The 14,056-nt window shown below is 44.9% G+C and overlaps 1 protein-coding gene across 1 annotated transcript in view; it reads right to left on the bottom strand.

The window, feature by feature from the left end:
- CFAP36 (cilia and flagella associated protein 36) overlaps positions 1–11,347 on the bottom strand; it is a 115,245-nt gene extending 103,898 nt beyond the window's left edge. The window contains exon 1 of the mRNA XM_043511497.1: positions 10,928–11,347. Within this exon, the coding sequence (XP_043367432.1) occupies positions 10,928–11,042 (115 nt within the window). The 5' untranslated portion in view covers positions 11,043–11,347. The remainder of the gene's footprint in view (positions 1–10,927) is intronic.
- Positions 11,348–14,056: the final 2,709 nt, after the last annotated feature.

Genomic DNA, 14,056 nt, shown 5'->3' with positions numbered 1-14,056 from the left:
TCACTTACCCCTTCACTTAACACAAGAACTAGGAGTCACCCAATGAAATTAATAGGCAGCAAGTTTAAAACAAACAAAAGGAAGTAGTTCTTCACACAACACAGTCAACCTATGGAACTTTTTGCCAGGGGATGATGTGAAGGCCAGAACTTTAACAGGGTTCAAAAAAGAACTAAATAAGTTCATGGAGGATAAGTCCATCAATGGCAATTAGCCAGGATGGGCAGGGATGCAACACCATGTTCTGAGAGTCCTAGCCTCTGTTCACCAGGAGCTAGGAGTGGACAATAGGGGATGGATCACTCAATGATTGCCAGTTCAGTTCATTCCCTTTGAAGCACCTGGCATTGGCAACTGTCAGAAGACAGGATACTGAGCTAGGTGGACCATTGGTCTGACCCAATATGCCCGTTCTTATGAAAAAATGTATTATAATATAATAAAAATGTTTAGTACAGAAACTCCCCAAGATAACAACTTCTTAAAATAGCGATGATGTGAGATAACGACCTTGGCAAATAATGTATTTTAAAAATCTTGGCCTACTAGGAAATGTGTATTTATATACCTTTCCCAGTCACAAATCTAGCACTCTGGAGCAAAGTCACTAAAACATAGTCCAACAAACAAATGTCCCTTTCATGTGCCCCTCCCTTTTCCCTCCAACACACGCCACTCATAGTTGTTGTCCTTGCTCAGTGGAGACCCAAAGTTCGAAGGTGCTTTCATATGAATTCATCTCCCACGCTGGGGGGTGCAAGGGAGAAGGCACCTTGCTCATTCCTCCAGCTGCTCGCCACTCACACCAGCCACTTGCTCTGGCTACCACTGTTTGCCGTGCCACCGTTCGCACCACCGCTCCATCATTGATGGCTCTGAGCCATCATCTTCTGCTGCCACCTGCCACTGTGACCTTTGTGAGTTTGTCTCTTGAGGTTGAACCCAGCTCTCAGTGATTTCAGCTCTCAGTGGAAGAGCCTCACTGCTAGTGCAGGCTGGGCAGCCTCTTCCACAGAAACACTGTCCTGCAGCAGGTCTAAGCACTTAGACCTGATCATCAGTGATTTCAGCTCTACTGGACACTTAAAAAAACAAGAGACTATGGAGCCTAATCATCTCTATCTTTCAACTGGGGAGGGGGGCAGATCAAATAATGCCTGTGAGTCTTAGGCAGAGCCCACACCACCAAGCAAAACACGTCCCCCATGCTCCATCTTTCTCTCCACTGGTATCTAACATCCAAACCCGCTCCTTAGCGACTGCAGTTCAATTGAGGTTGACCCATGCTTAATTTGTAATGAAAGAGATGCCGGGACTCAAGCAATTAGTTACAGGGTTCAAGCAATTTTTTTACTTTCATAACTGATGAGGCAAGCCCAGAGGTTCCAGGGCTATCAAATGCCAAGCCTAGATATGTCAGGGCTCAGCCCCGGCAAGACCTGGCACAAATTAAGCACTGATGGTGACCCCCTCAATCAAGACAGGCTCAGTACAGTTCTGCTGCCCTTTACTCATACAATAAGGATAACAACATTTCATTACTACTGCAATCAATAATAAAATGATTTGTAACTCAACATCAGCCAAAATTGATCACTTGAGCAATACAGCTCTTTTGATAGATATCTAGGCACAGTAGGTGTGTGCATGTAAATACACAAATGCAGACTGGAAAACATAATCCCAACTATACGTATAAAATGATGTGGTCTAAATTAGCTGTTACCACTCAGCAAAGAAACCTTGGCGTTATTGAGGATAGTTCTCTGAAAACATCCACTCAATGTGCAGCGGCAGTCAAAAAAGCAAACAGAATGTTGGGAATCATTGAGAAAGGGATAGATAATAAGACAGAAAATATCATACTGCCTCTATATCAATCCATGGTATGCCCACATCTTTAATACTGCACGCAGATTTGGTCACCCCATCTCAAAAATGATATATTGGAATTGAAAATGGTACAGAAAAGGGCAACAAAAATGACTAGGGGTATGGAATGTCTTCCGTATGAGGAGAGATTAATAAGACTGGGACTTTTTAGCTTGGACAAGAAACAACTAAGGGGGGATATGATAGAGGTCTATAGCATCATGACTGGTGTGGAGAAAGTAAATAAGGAAGTGTTATTTACCTCTTCTCATAACATAAGAACTAGCAGTCACCAAATGAAATTAATAGGCAGCAGGTTTAAAAAAAAAACCAAAAGGAAATATTTCTTCACAAAATGCACAGTCAACCTGTGGAACTCCTTACCAGAGGATGTTGTGAAGGCCAAGATTATAACAGGGTTCAAAAAAGACCTAGATAAATTCATGGAGGATAGGTCCATCAATGACTATTAGCCAGGATGGGCAGGGATGGTGTCCCTAGCCTCTTTTTGCCACAAGCTAGGAATGGGAGACAGGAGATGGATCACTTGATGACTGCCTGTTCTGTTCATTTGTTCATTCCCTCTGGGGCACCTGGCATTGGCCTATGTCAGAAGACAGGATACTGGACTAGATGAACCTTTGATCTCACCCAGTTGTGAGACTGCATTCCATAATGTTTTATGGAAATATGCTTATGAGTGTGAATATAATGTAACTGGAATATGCTTATACAAAATGTCTCTTGTAAGGTATCATTACAAAGCTTATAATCTACTGAATATATTCCTCCTATTTGTATGCATGTATCATTCTTGTATCTGAAAGTAAAGTATAACTCTGAGGTCCTATTGTAATTATGCAAAGTGTGGGCCATTAATGGTGGTTTGGAAGCTTGATGGCTCCCATTGACTAGGACAATTAGTTGTAAATGGTCTATTTACTTGCAAACCTTCCTGGGTGCGGGCTGCCTGTGGGTAATGAAAAATGAGGTCTTACAAGGGACCATGTCACCTGATACTGGAATCCATCTTAAATCTGGTACTTTTTCATTTAGAAGGAGGGGTAGGGACCCAGAGAGACTAAAGATTCCCACTTTGTGCCAAAGCTATAAAAGGGGGTGGAACAGAACAAAGAGGCTGCCAGTCACGAGAACACCCCTGTTTTCCACGTAAGATGTCTGCTGGAACTAACAAGGACTGTACCGGGGAAAAGATTGGGCCCACACCAGGAAAGCTGTGAAAGAAGCTTATTGGAACATCTCTGAAGGTAAGATTTTACCTGTAACCAGTTTCTTAATGCATTAGGCTTAGACCTGCATGTTTTTGCTTTATTCTGCTTGGTAACTGACTTTGGTCTGTCTGTTATTACTTGAAACCACTTAAATCCTACTTTTTATATTTACTAAAATCACTTTTGTTTATTAGTAAACCCAGACTAAGTGATTAATACCTGGGGGAGCAAACACCTGTGCATCTCTCTCTCTATCAGTGTTATAGAGGGTCGACAATTTATGAGTTTACCCTGTATAAGCTTTATACAGAGTAAAACGGATTTATTTGGGGTTTGGATCACATTGGGAACTGGGTGTCTGGGTTCTGGAGATAGGTGACCTGCTGAACAGTTTTTAGTTAAAGTCTGCAGCTTTGGGGGCATAGACAAGAACTGGGTCTGTATTGCAGCAGGCTAGAATGTCCGACTTAACAAAGCAGGGTTCTGGAGTCCCAAGCTGGAAGGGAAAATGGGCTCAGAGGTAATCTCAGCACGTCAGGTGACCATCCCAAGGGGGTCTCTGTGACCGAACCTGTCACACCAGTATGGCCGTTATGTTCAGTCTGCTCCTGAAGCCTTCCCTCTCCACCCCTTGGCTCATCACTAACTATCAGGGGAGAGCTCACAATTTGAAATTATTAGGTTGGCCAACATTGCCAAAAAGAATGCGCTGCCATTGTAATAAAAAACAGCTGTGTGAGGAAGCTAGTCTTTGTTCATATTTTCAAATCTATTATGCTTTTTCAGGTACAAGTATTTTATCATATACTGTATGTGCTTTTAAAGTGTGTATTAATGTTTCAATTTCAATTCAAATTTCCAACCAAATACTAAATTGGCAACACTTCATGTAACTAGTTGACCACTGGGAGAGTGATGGAGAAATTCAGGGGGGAGGTACAAGATTTCAAGCCACACAGAGCTCTTCTTCATAGATTCATAGATACTAAGGTCAGAAGGGACCATTCTGATAATCTAGTCCGACCTCCTGCACAGCGCAGGCCACAGAATCTCACCCACCCACTCCTATGAAAAACCTCACCCATGTCTGAGCTATTGAAGTCCTCAAATCATGGTTCAAAGACTTCAAGGAGCAGAGAAGCCTCCCTCAAGTCAACCATGCCCCATGCTACAGAGGAAGGCGAAAAACCGCCAGGGCCTCTCCAATCTGCCCTGGAGGAAAATTCCTTCCCGACCCCAAATATGGCGATCAGCTAAACCCTGAGCATATGGGCAAGATTCACCAGCCAGATACCCAGGAAAGAATTTTCTATAGTAACTCAGATCCCATCCATCTAATATCCCATCTCAGGGGATTTGGCCTATTAACCCTGAATATTTAAAGATCAATTACTTACCAAAATCACATTATCCCATCATACCATCTCCTCCATAAACTTATCGGGTAGAATCTTAAAGCCAGATAGATCTTTTGCCCCCACTGCTTCCCTTGGAAGGTTATTCCAAAACTTCACTCCTCTGATGGTTAAAAACCTTCGTCTGATTTCAAGTCTAAACTTCCTGGTGGCCAGTTTATACCCATTTGTTCTTGTGTCCACATTGGTGCTGAGCTGAAATAATTCCTCTCCCTCTCCTGTATTTATCCCTCTGATATATTTATAGAGAGCAATCATATCTCCCCTCAACCTTCTTTTAGTTAGGCTAAACAAGCCAAGCTCCTTAAGTCTCCTTTCATAAGACAAGTTTTCCATTCCTCGGATCATCCTAGTAGCCCTTCTCTGTACCTGCTCCAGTTTGAATTCGTCCTTTTTAAACATGGGAAACCAGAACTGCACACAGTATTCTAGGTGAGGTCTCACCAGTGCCTTGTATAACGGTACTAAAACCTCCTTATCCCTACTGGAAATGCCTCTCCTGATGCATCCCAAAACCGCATTAGCTTTTTTCACAGCCATATCACATTGGCAGCTCATAGTCATCCTATGATCAACCAATACTCCAAGGTCCTTCTCCTCTTCCGTTACTTCTAATTGATGCGTCCCCAACTTATAACTAAAATTCTTGTTATTAATCCCTAAATGCATAACCTTACACTTCTCACTATTAAATTTCATCTTATTACTATTACTCCAGTTTACAAGGTCATCCAGATCCTCCTGTATAATATCCCGATCCTTCTCCGTATTGGCAATACCTCCCAGCTTTCTGTCATCTGCAAACTTTATTAGCACACTCCCACTTTTTGTGCCAAGGTCAGTAATAAAAAGATTAAATAAGATTGGTCCCAAAACCGATCCCTGAGGAACTCCACTGGTAACCTCCCTCCAACCTGACAGTTCGCCTTTCAGTAGGACCCGTTGCAGTCTCCCCTTTAACCAATTCCTTATCCACCTTTTGATGTTCATATTGATCCCCATCTCCTCCAATTTAACTAATAATTACCCATGTGGCAGGGTATCAAATGCCTTACTGAAATCTAGGTAAATTAGATCCACTGCATTTCCTTTATCTAAAAAATCTGTTACCTTTTCAAAAAAGGAGATTAGGTTGGTTTGGCACGATCTACCTTTTGTAAAACCATGTTGTATTTTGTCCTATTTACCATTGACTTCAATGTCCTTAACTAATTTCTCCTTCAAAATTTTTTCCAGCACCTTGCATACTACAGATGTCAAACTAACTGGCCTGTAGTTACCCGGATAACTTTTTTTCCTTTCTTAAAAATAGGAACTATATTAGCAATTCTCCAATTATTCGGTACTATTCCTGAGTTTACAGATTCATTAAAAATTCTTGCTAATGGGCTTGCAATTTCAGGTGCCAATTCCTTTAATGTTCTTGGATGAAGATTATCTGGGCCCCCCGATTTAGTCCCATTAAGCTGTTTCAGTTTCGCTTCTACCTCTGATATGGTAATATCTACCTCTATATCCTCCTTCCCATTTGTCATGCTACCATTATCCCCAAGATCCTCTTTAGCCGTATTAAAGACTGAGGCAAAGTATTTGTTTAGATATTGGGCCATGCCTAGATTATCTTTAACCTCCACTCCATCCTCAGTGTTAAGCGGCCCCACTTGTTCCTTTTTAGTTTTCTTCTTATTTATATGGCTATAGAACCTTTTACTATTGGTTTTAATTCCCTTTGCAAGGTCCAACTCTACTCGGCTTTTAGCCTGTCTCACTTGATCCCTACATGTTCTGACCTCAATTAGGTAGCTTTCCTTGCTGATCCCTCCCATCTTCCACTCCCTGTAGGCTTTCTGCTTCTTCTTAATCACCTCTCTAAGATGCTTGCTCATCCAGCTTGGTCTACAACTCCTTCCTATGAATTTTTTCCCCTTTCTTGGGATACAGGCTTCCGATAGCTTCTGCAGTTTTGATTTAAAGTAATCCCAGGCCTCCTCTACCTTTAGATCCATAAGTTCTTCAGTCCAATCCACTTCCCTAACTAATTTCCTTAATTTTTGAAAGTCAGCCCTTTTGAAATCAAAAACCCTAGTTGCAGATTTATTTTTGTTAATCCTTCCATTTAGTTTGAACTGAATTAGCTCATGATCACTTGAGCCAAGATTGTCCCCTACAACCATTTCTTCTATGAGGTCCTCGCTACTCACCAAAATTAAATCTAAAATGGCATCCCCTCTAGTCGGTTCAGCAACTACTTGATGAAGGAATCCATCAGCTATCGCATCTAGGAAAATCTGAGCCCTATTATTATTACTAGCACTGGTCCTCCAGTCTATATCTGGGAAGTTAAAGTCTCCCATGATCACGCAGTTTCCGTTAGTATTTACTGTATTAAAGACATTAAAAAGGGCTGTATCCATATCCAAATTAGATCCCGGAGGTCTATAGCACACCCCAAGCACTATCGTAGGAGAGGCTTTACTAGTTTTCTTCCCCAATGTAATTTTTGCCCAGACAGACTCTGTCTTATCCATTGCATCGCTTCTTATTTCTTTACATTCTACCTCATCATTGATATACAATGCTACTCCACCCCCTTTACCTTTGTTTCTGTCTTTCCTAAAGAGCACATACCCTTCAATACCTGTAGTCCAGTCATGACTACTATTCCACCATGTTTCTGTTATCCCTATAATATCTGGTTTCACTTCCTGCACCAGTAGCTCTAGTTCCTCCATTTTGTTACCTAGACTCCTCGCATTGGTGTACAAACATCTTAATTTTTGCTGTTTGGACTCGCTCACATTTTGTACCCTATTAGGCACAGTCATTCTACAGCCAGTATAACCTATTAGACTAGTATCCACACCGCCCTCACTCCTTATATACATTCTCCTACCCACGGCTGTATCCATTCTTACTTCATCTTCTTCCCTCTCAATGCTAAAATCTGGCGTGGAGATTTTCTGGACATCTCCCATCCATCTCCCCCCAATTCCTAGTTTAAAGCTCTCTTTATCAGTTGTGCCAGCCTCGATCCTAGAAGTCTATTTCCTTCCCTACTGAGATGAAGTCCATCCAGAGAGAACTGACCTCTGTCCATGAATGCCTCCCAGTGGTCATACATCCCAAAGCCCTCCTTATAGCACCACTGCCTAAGCCATCTGTTGACAGTCATAATCTTGTCAGACCTTTGTTGCCCTTCTCTAGGAACAGGAAGGATCCCGCTAAAGATTACCTGAGCCTCAATTTCCTTAAGCGTCTTCCCCAGCCTAGCATAGTCTCCCTTAATACTTTCCAGCGAGAATCTAGCTGTATCATTTGTTCCCACATGAAGGATAATTAGGGGATTCTTTCCCGCTCCCTTTAGGATCCTTTTCAACCTCAGGTCTACATCCCGTATCTTAGCACCCGGAAGACAGCACACCCTTCTATTCTCAGGATCAGCTCTAGTTACAGGCCTGTCTATTCTTCTCAATAAAGAGTCCCCGATCACATAGACCTGCCTTTTCCTGGTGACAGTGCTATTCTCCAGTGTCTCCCCTGTTCTCTCTGGCTGCAAGTTCTTTCCATTCCTATTTTCCCTTACAATCTTCTTCAACCCCTCCTGTATCCTCCTGGGGCTCATATTTGGTGTAGTCTCCCTTGACTCTTCCCCTTTTTCTATAGGGCTAGCCTCTCTTCTCTTCTTCCTTACCCTTCCACCTTCAGCGACTACCTGCTGAGTCCCTTCTTCATTTTCCAACTCTGCAAACCTGTTCCTAAGCTCTATTTCTCCTTCACTAGCCCATCTTTTTCTCTGCCTGGTTCTTTGAGTCACATGTTTCCACTGACCACTTTCCTCATCCAGTCTCCCCTCAAAATTCCCCAGCCCTGCTTCCATCCATGAGTCTGAGCTTTTCCCTTCTGATACCTCATATCTTTGCTCCATCATCTGCTCAAACCCCTTCCTAAACTCAACCAGACTTTCCACCTGCATCTCCAAACCTCTGATCTTTTCCTCCATCAGCTCTATCAGACAGCATTTCATGCAGACAAAACTCTTACCGGTTCCCCCCTCCAGGATCATGTACATACCACAGCTTCCACATCCAGTCATCCTCAATGTGTCTTTCACTGCAGGAGTCACTCCCACAGCTGCCTCTGTATCTGTCATCTCCTTCCCACCTAAATCCTGTTAATCTGGGAAACACAAGCCACACCAAAAAGACCACACACCCCCCAGCAAAAGCAAACCCCAAACAAGCACCACAATACAAACTCCCCTGTTTAGAGCTCTGTTTGCTATCTCCTGTGCCACTGCCTGACTGGCTGGCTACCTTTATAGGGCCCCTAGTCAGAAGCCCCACCCCCTAATCAGGCTCAGCTGCTCTCCCAGCACAAAACCCCTACACACACACAAATACAAATACTAAAAATACAAAACCAAGTACAACTACCTTCTCCTCCAACAGAACTCCCACTCAAACTCCCCTGTTTAGAGCTCTGTTTGCTAGCTCCTGTGCCGCTGCAGCTGTCTGTGCCGCTGCCTGACTGGCTGGCTACCTATACCTTTACCTTTCTTCAGGTATGGGAAAGGTACTCCCTCTGTCACAGCAACATGCAAGGTGGAACAGATTGTTCAGCATATGTAGTTAGCACATACATTCAAAGCAGAGTAGCCCATTAACACCTCTGAAGTCATAGGACAAAAAGAGGGGGTTAGCAGGTTACAGACTGTTGTAATAAACCACAAATCCAGTATCTCTGTTCAGTCCTTGATTTTTAAGCCATGTCTACACTACCACTTATGTCGGCAAAACTTAGATCGCTAGGTGGTGTGAAAAAAAAAACACACCCCGAGCAACGTAAGTTTTGCTGGCATAAGTAGTAGTATGCACAGCTACCGCCTCTCATTGGGGGTGGTTTAAGTATGTCGATGGTACAGCTCTCTCCCGTTGGCACAAAGTGGCTGCAAGAGAGATCTTAGATCGGTGCAGCTGCATCGGTACAGCTGTGCCGCTATAAGGTCTCTAATGTAGATATAGCCTTAGCATCTAGGAGAGGAATGAATTTAAGCTTCCAGGCTCATCTTCTGAAACTGTTGTGCAGATTTTCTTTAAGGATGAGGACTGACAGTTCAGAAAAGTGATTGCTTTGTGAGAAGTGTTCACCCTCAAAGCAATACCATACCACTAAAATCTTTATACCACACAATCACTTATTTATATAAACTTTAGATTAAAGAAAATTTTGAATAATAATAATTAGCATTTCTAGAAGTCATTTACTAGATGACCTGTTCATTCCTTGTACTGAATCAGTAAATCATCTGTCAATTACTGGAAATTACATTTTCCAAGAGCAAAACAATATATATAAAATGCTTTAATGCATTTGTTAATAATGTAAAACCTGCAAAGAGTAATAAATCTTTTTTTAGTGTCTGTAACAGTCCCGAAAATCTTAACTCCTGCCAAACTACTTTCATGAACTCCTGACTCTAACATGCATAATTAAAAGCCCTACTAATTATCAATTATTAAAGCAACTCCATTGACCTTTCATAAATGTCAAGACCGTTCTAAGCTTTACAATGAAGAACTTCGCTAAATATGTCTCCATGGGATGCTTAAAATTTCCATCTTTATTTGATACTATCCTCTGTTGAGCATAAGCTTTCATGAGCTACAGCTCACTTCATCAGATGCTCAAATAAATTTGTTAGTCTCTAAGGTGCCACAAGTCCTCCTTTTCTTTTTGCAAATACAGACTAACACAGCTGCTACTCTGAAACCTATTCCCTGTTGGAGGCACAGCATTGAGTCCCTAGGAAGTAAGACTAGCAGAGCACAGATCTAAGGACCAGCTTAGTGCTTTCTGAGAAGTCCCTGGGAGAAGGATGGTGCCTGACAAGCAGGCAGGTCTCGCCCCCCGGGAACGAGTCCGGGACATTTGCAGGCCAGATCCCAGGGCACTAGCGGGCGGCCTTGTAACCAGCCTGGACAGAGAGGCCACGCCCCAGTAGCCGTGGTGGCAGCGCTTGGGTGAGCTGGCGCTGCTACTGCGGGCCGAGAGGTCCCGCGCTCCAGAGAAGCTGGGCAGCGCTGAATCCAGAAGGGGAATCTAGGCCTGGAAAGGGGGCGGTAGATGCACCTGCCCTCGCTTTCTGGGGTGCAAGTCGGCGCTGACGAGAAGGGGCCAGGGGAGGGGCACAACGGTACGCTCAGCTCAGGGCCCCCGAGACCGCTTTGGCTTCTCTCGCAATAAAGAGAAAGGGGGGCAGCGCGCACGATGAGCCGGGGCCCGAATGTCTCTCAACGGGCCTAGCAACGCCCTTCTCCCCAGAGAGCCCCTGCCACAGCGCTTTTTGGGGGGAAGGGGAGAGGCTCCGCCGCTCCAGCCCCGGGAGGGTCCCCACCCCCGGCCTCTCACCCGCGCACTTCTGCTCCATGAACTCCAGGATGGGGATGGACCAGGCGGGCCCGCGCAGGAAGCCAGCGATGCTGTCAACCACCCACTCCACGTCCGCCTCGCCCTCCGCCGCCATGGGGGCGAGTCCGGGCCGCCGCCGACTGCCCTCGCTCGAGCTCCGGGGGAAGACGGGAAGGCCCGGGTAGAGTTGCGGCGGCGGTTGGGGCTTCGTTAGGTCACTGTCGCAGCCGTCGTCACACAGGGAGCGCGCGCTCCGCGAAGCATTCGATCCCGTCGCGCGCTTTCTTCCGAGCGTTAAGCAGGTGTAAAGCGCGCGACAGCAGCGTCACTGTGGCATGGTCCAGGTGAGACAGAGGCGCCGGGCGGACAGAACGTAGAGCGGCGCCGCGCCTCAGCGCCGGGAGCGCACGGGAAGCAGCCAGGGCGGTCTCCGGCTGCGAGGCCAGGCGCTGGCGCTGGGGGGCGCGCGGGAGCGGAGGAGCGTTGACCCCGTGGGCCGTCCTGGTCCTGGTGCTGCTCCTGGACTGTAAGAACAGCCGTGCGAGGGTGGGCCGCCCGGCTTTCTCCGAAGGTTCTGCCCCTGGAGCTCCGCAGCGGCCGTCGCTTCCCGGGCCAGGGGTTTCCCCCTGTCCTCACAGGCTCTTCTGCGGCTGTCTTAAATAATCCCTGAGCGCCTGGCTGAGGGAGCTGCAGCAGGATAATTACGCCAGGCAACCCCCAGCACGTTGGTATAGTACGGCATGCAATGCACCAGTGCACTGTACCCAGGGAAGAGGTGAGCCGCAGCAGTGCATTAACTAATTGTAGAGGGAGGTGTGTCTGCGTGGTAGCTAGAGGCTAGTGCAAACATACCCAGAATTATAGAGACAGGCCTGTACCCCAAATACTCTGATGTCCTGTTTACCTCTTCCCAGAGCTCTGAGACCTGTTTGCATCCTGATTTCACAAATGCTGTGGCAGAGTAGCAGCAATCAGCTGTCCCCAGGTTACCCATGAGACGATTTTTTTGAAGAGAGTTTTCTTATATTGCTTATTAGTTTAACCAATATAACTTCTTGGACTTTAGATATACCCATTTTTATGCTTTTGGGAGAAATTACAAAAGCGGAGATGGAGATCATCTGGAAAATCTGGTTCATATAAATGAATTGATCTCTGACCCCAGTACTGTGCTACTTTCCCATGCTGTTCCAGAATTTTCATGAGAATGGCTATGTGCAAGTAGGCATACACAGGAGGACATCATGTAACTATAGGGAGATATGTTCTGTCTCAACCGTGTTGCCTAAAATCTGTCTGATGAATTTTAATTATAAATGGCTTTTTTTACCACAGCACATTGTGAAAGGTCAGAATTGACAACCTTGATGCAAGCTACCCAACAATGACTACAGTGTTGATAAGTAGCCATTATGTAGGGGACATCAAAGCCCTCAGATAAGTAACAGATTGAAAAGCTGAATTTCTTTAAAACCGGAAACAAAGTTCCATCCAACCCTATTATGTTGATATTACACAGAGATTAACATAACTAAACCTGGCAAAATAATCAGAGACAAATCTATCTGCCCACATTTCAAGTGATGAAAAAACTAATAGGCAAGTGAGAAAAAGCAGAATTTTGCAAGGCTCGTAACTGTTATGCTGTCAGATGTTGCATGCTAAATAACTGGTCCCAGATGAGACCATTTCAGGAATGGAAAACTCTGCTGAGAAAACTGAATTAGGCCAGGTCTATGCTACAGACATATAGCAGTATAACTATGTTGGTATGGGGTGTGAAAAGTCCGTACCTATGAGCGATATAGTTATACTGAACTTAACCCCTGTGAAGACAGTGCTATGTCAGCGGGAGAGCTTCTCCTGCCAACATAGCCACCATCTCTTGGGAAGGTAAATTAACTACACAGACAGGAGAGCTTTCCCATTGACATAGGATTGTCTTCACTTAAGCACTTTATCAGTGTAGTTGTGCCGATGGAGCATTTTAAGTGTAGACCTGCCCTTAGTTTAACATCTAGCTAAATTATCCAGCCAAATGATCTAAGGAGGAGCACTCACATTGTCTACTTTTTGTGTCCTGGCTGAAGTATACGTGAGAGTATACTAAATATGTTATATTATTTAAATTTGCTCAGTGGAGTCTGTACATGCTTATGGGTTAAATATTGCTCACATTAGTTAATGGGAGTCTGATTGTTTTAAATGGAAGCAAGAGTTAGGCCCTACTGAATAAGATATTTTTGTTACAGGTTTCAGAGTAGCAGCCGTGTTAGTCTGTATTCGCAAAAAGAAAAGGAGTACTTATGGCACCTTAGAGACTAACAAATTTATTTGAGCATAAGCTTTCGTGAGCTACAGCTCACTTCATCGGATGCATTTGGTGGAAAATACAGTGGGGAGATTGATATACACACACAGAGAACATGAAACAATGGGTTTTATCATACATACTGTAAGGAGAGTGATCACTTAAGATGAGCCATCACCAGCAGCGGGGCGGAAAAGGAGGAAAACCTTTCATGGTGACGCGACGGCCGCTGCGGAGCTCCAGGGGCAGAACCTTCGGAGAAAGCAGGGCGGCCCACCCTCGCACGGCTGTTCTTACAGTCCAGGAGCAGCACCAGGACCAGGAAGGCCCACGGGGTCAACGCTCCTCTGCTCCTGCGCGTCCCCAGCGCCAGCGCGTGGCCTCGCAGCCGGAGACCGCCCTGGCTGCTTCCCTAGCGCTCCCGGCGCTGAGGCGCGGCCCCGCTCTACGTTCTGTCCGCCCGGCGCCTCTGTCTCACCTGGACCATGCCACAGTGACGCTGCTGTTGCGCATCACCATGAAAGGTTTTCCTCCTTTCCCCCTCCCCGCTGCTGGTGATGGCTCATCTTAAGTGATCACTCTCCTTACAGTGTGTATGATAAAACCCATTGTTTCATGTTCTCTGTGTGTGTATATAACTCTCCCCACTGTATTTTCCACCAAATGCGTCCGATGAAGTGAGCTGTAGCTCACGAAAGCTTATGCTCAAATAAATGTATTAATTTTTGTTACAGTTTGTAGTCATCTTTACTTTATATATGTTATATATATCCTTTTCACATTTTCTACATCAATGTGGCAGACAGAGGCCAACACTG

The sequence above is a fragment of the Dermochelys coriacea genome, chromosome 3, assembly GCF_009764565.3.
Source record: "Dermochelys coriacea isolate rDerCor1 chromosome 3, rDerCor1.pri.v4, whole genome shotgun sequence".
NCBI classification, from domain to species: domain Eukaryota; kingdom Metazoa; phylum Chordata; order Testudines; family Dermochelyidae; genus Dermochelys; species Dermochelys coriacea.
This window is presented reverse-complemented; position numbering and strand designations above follow the sequence as displayed.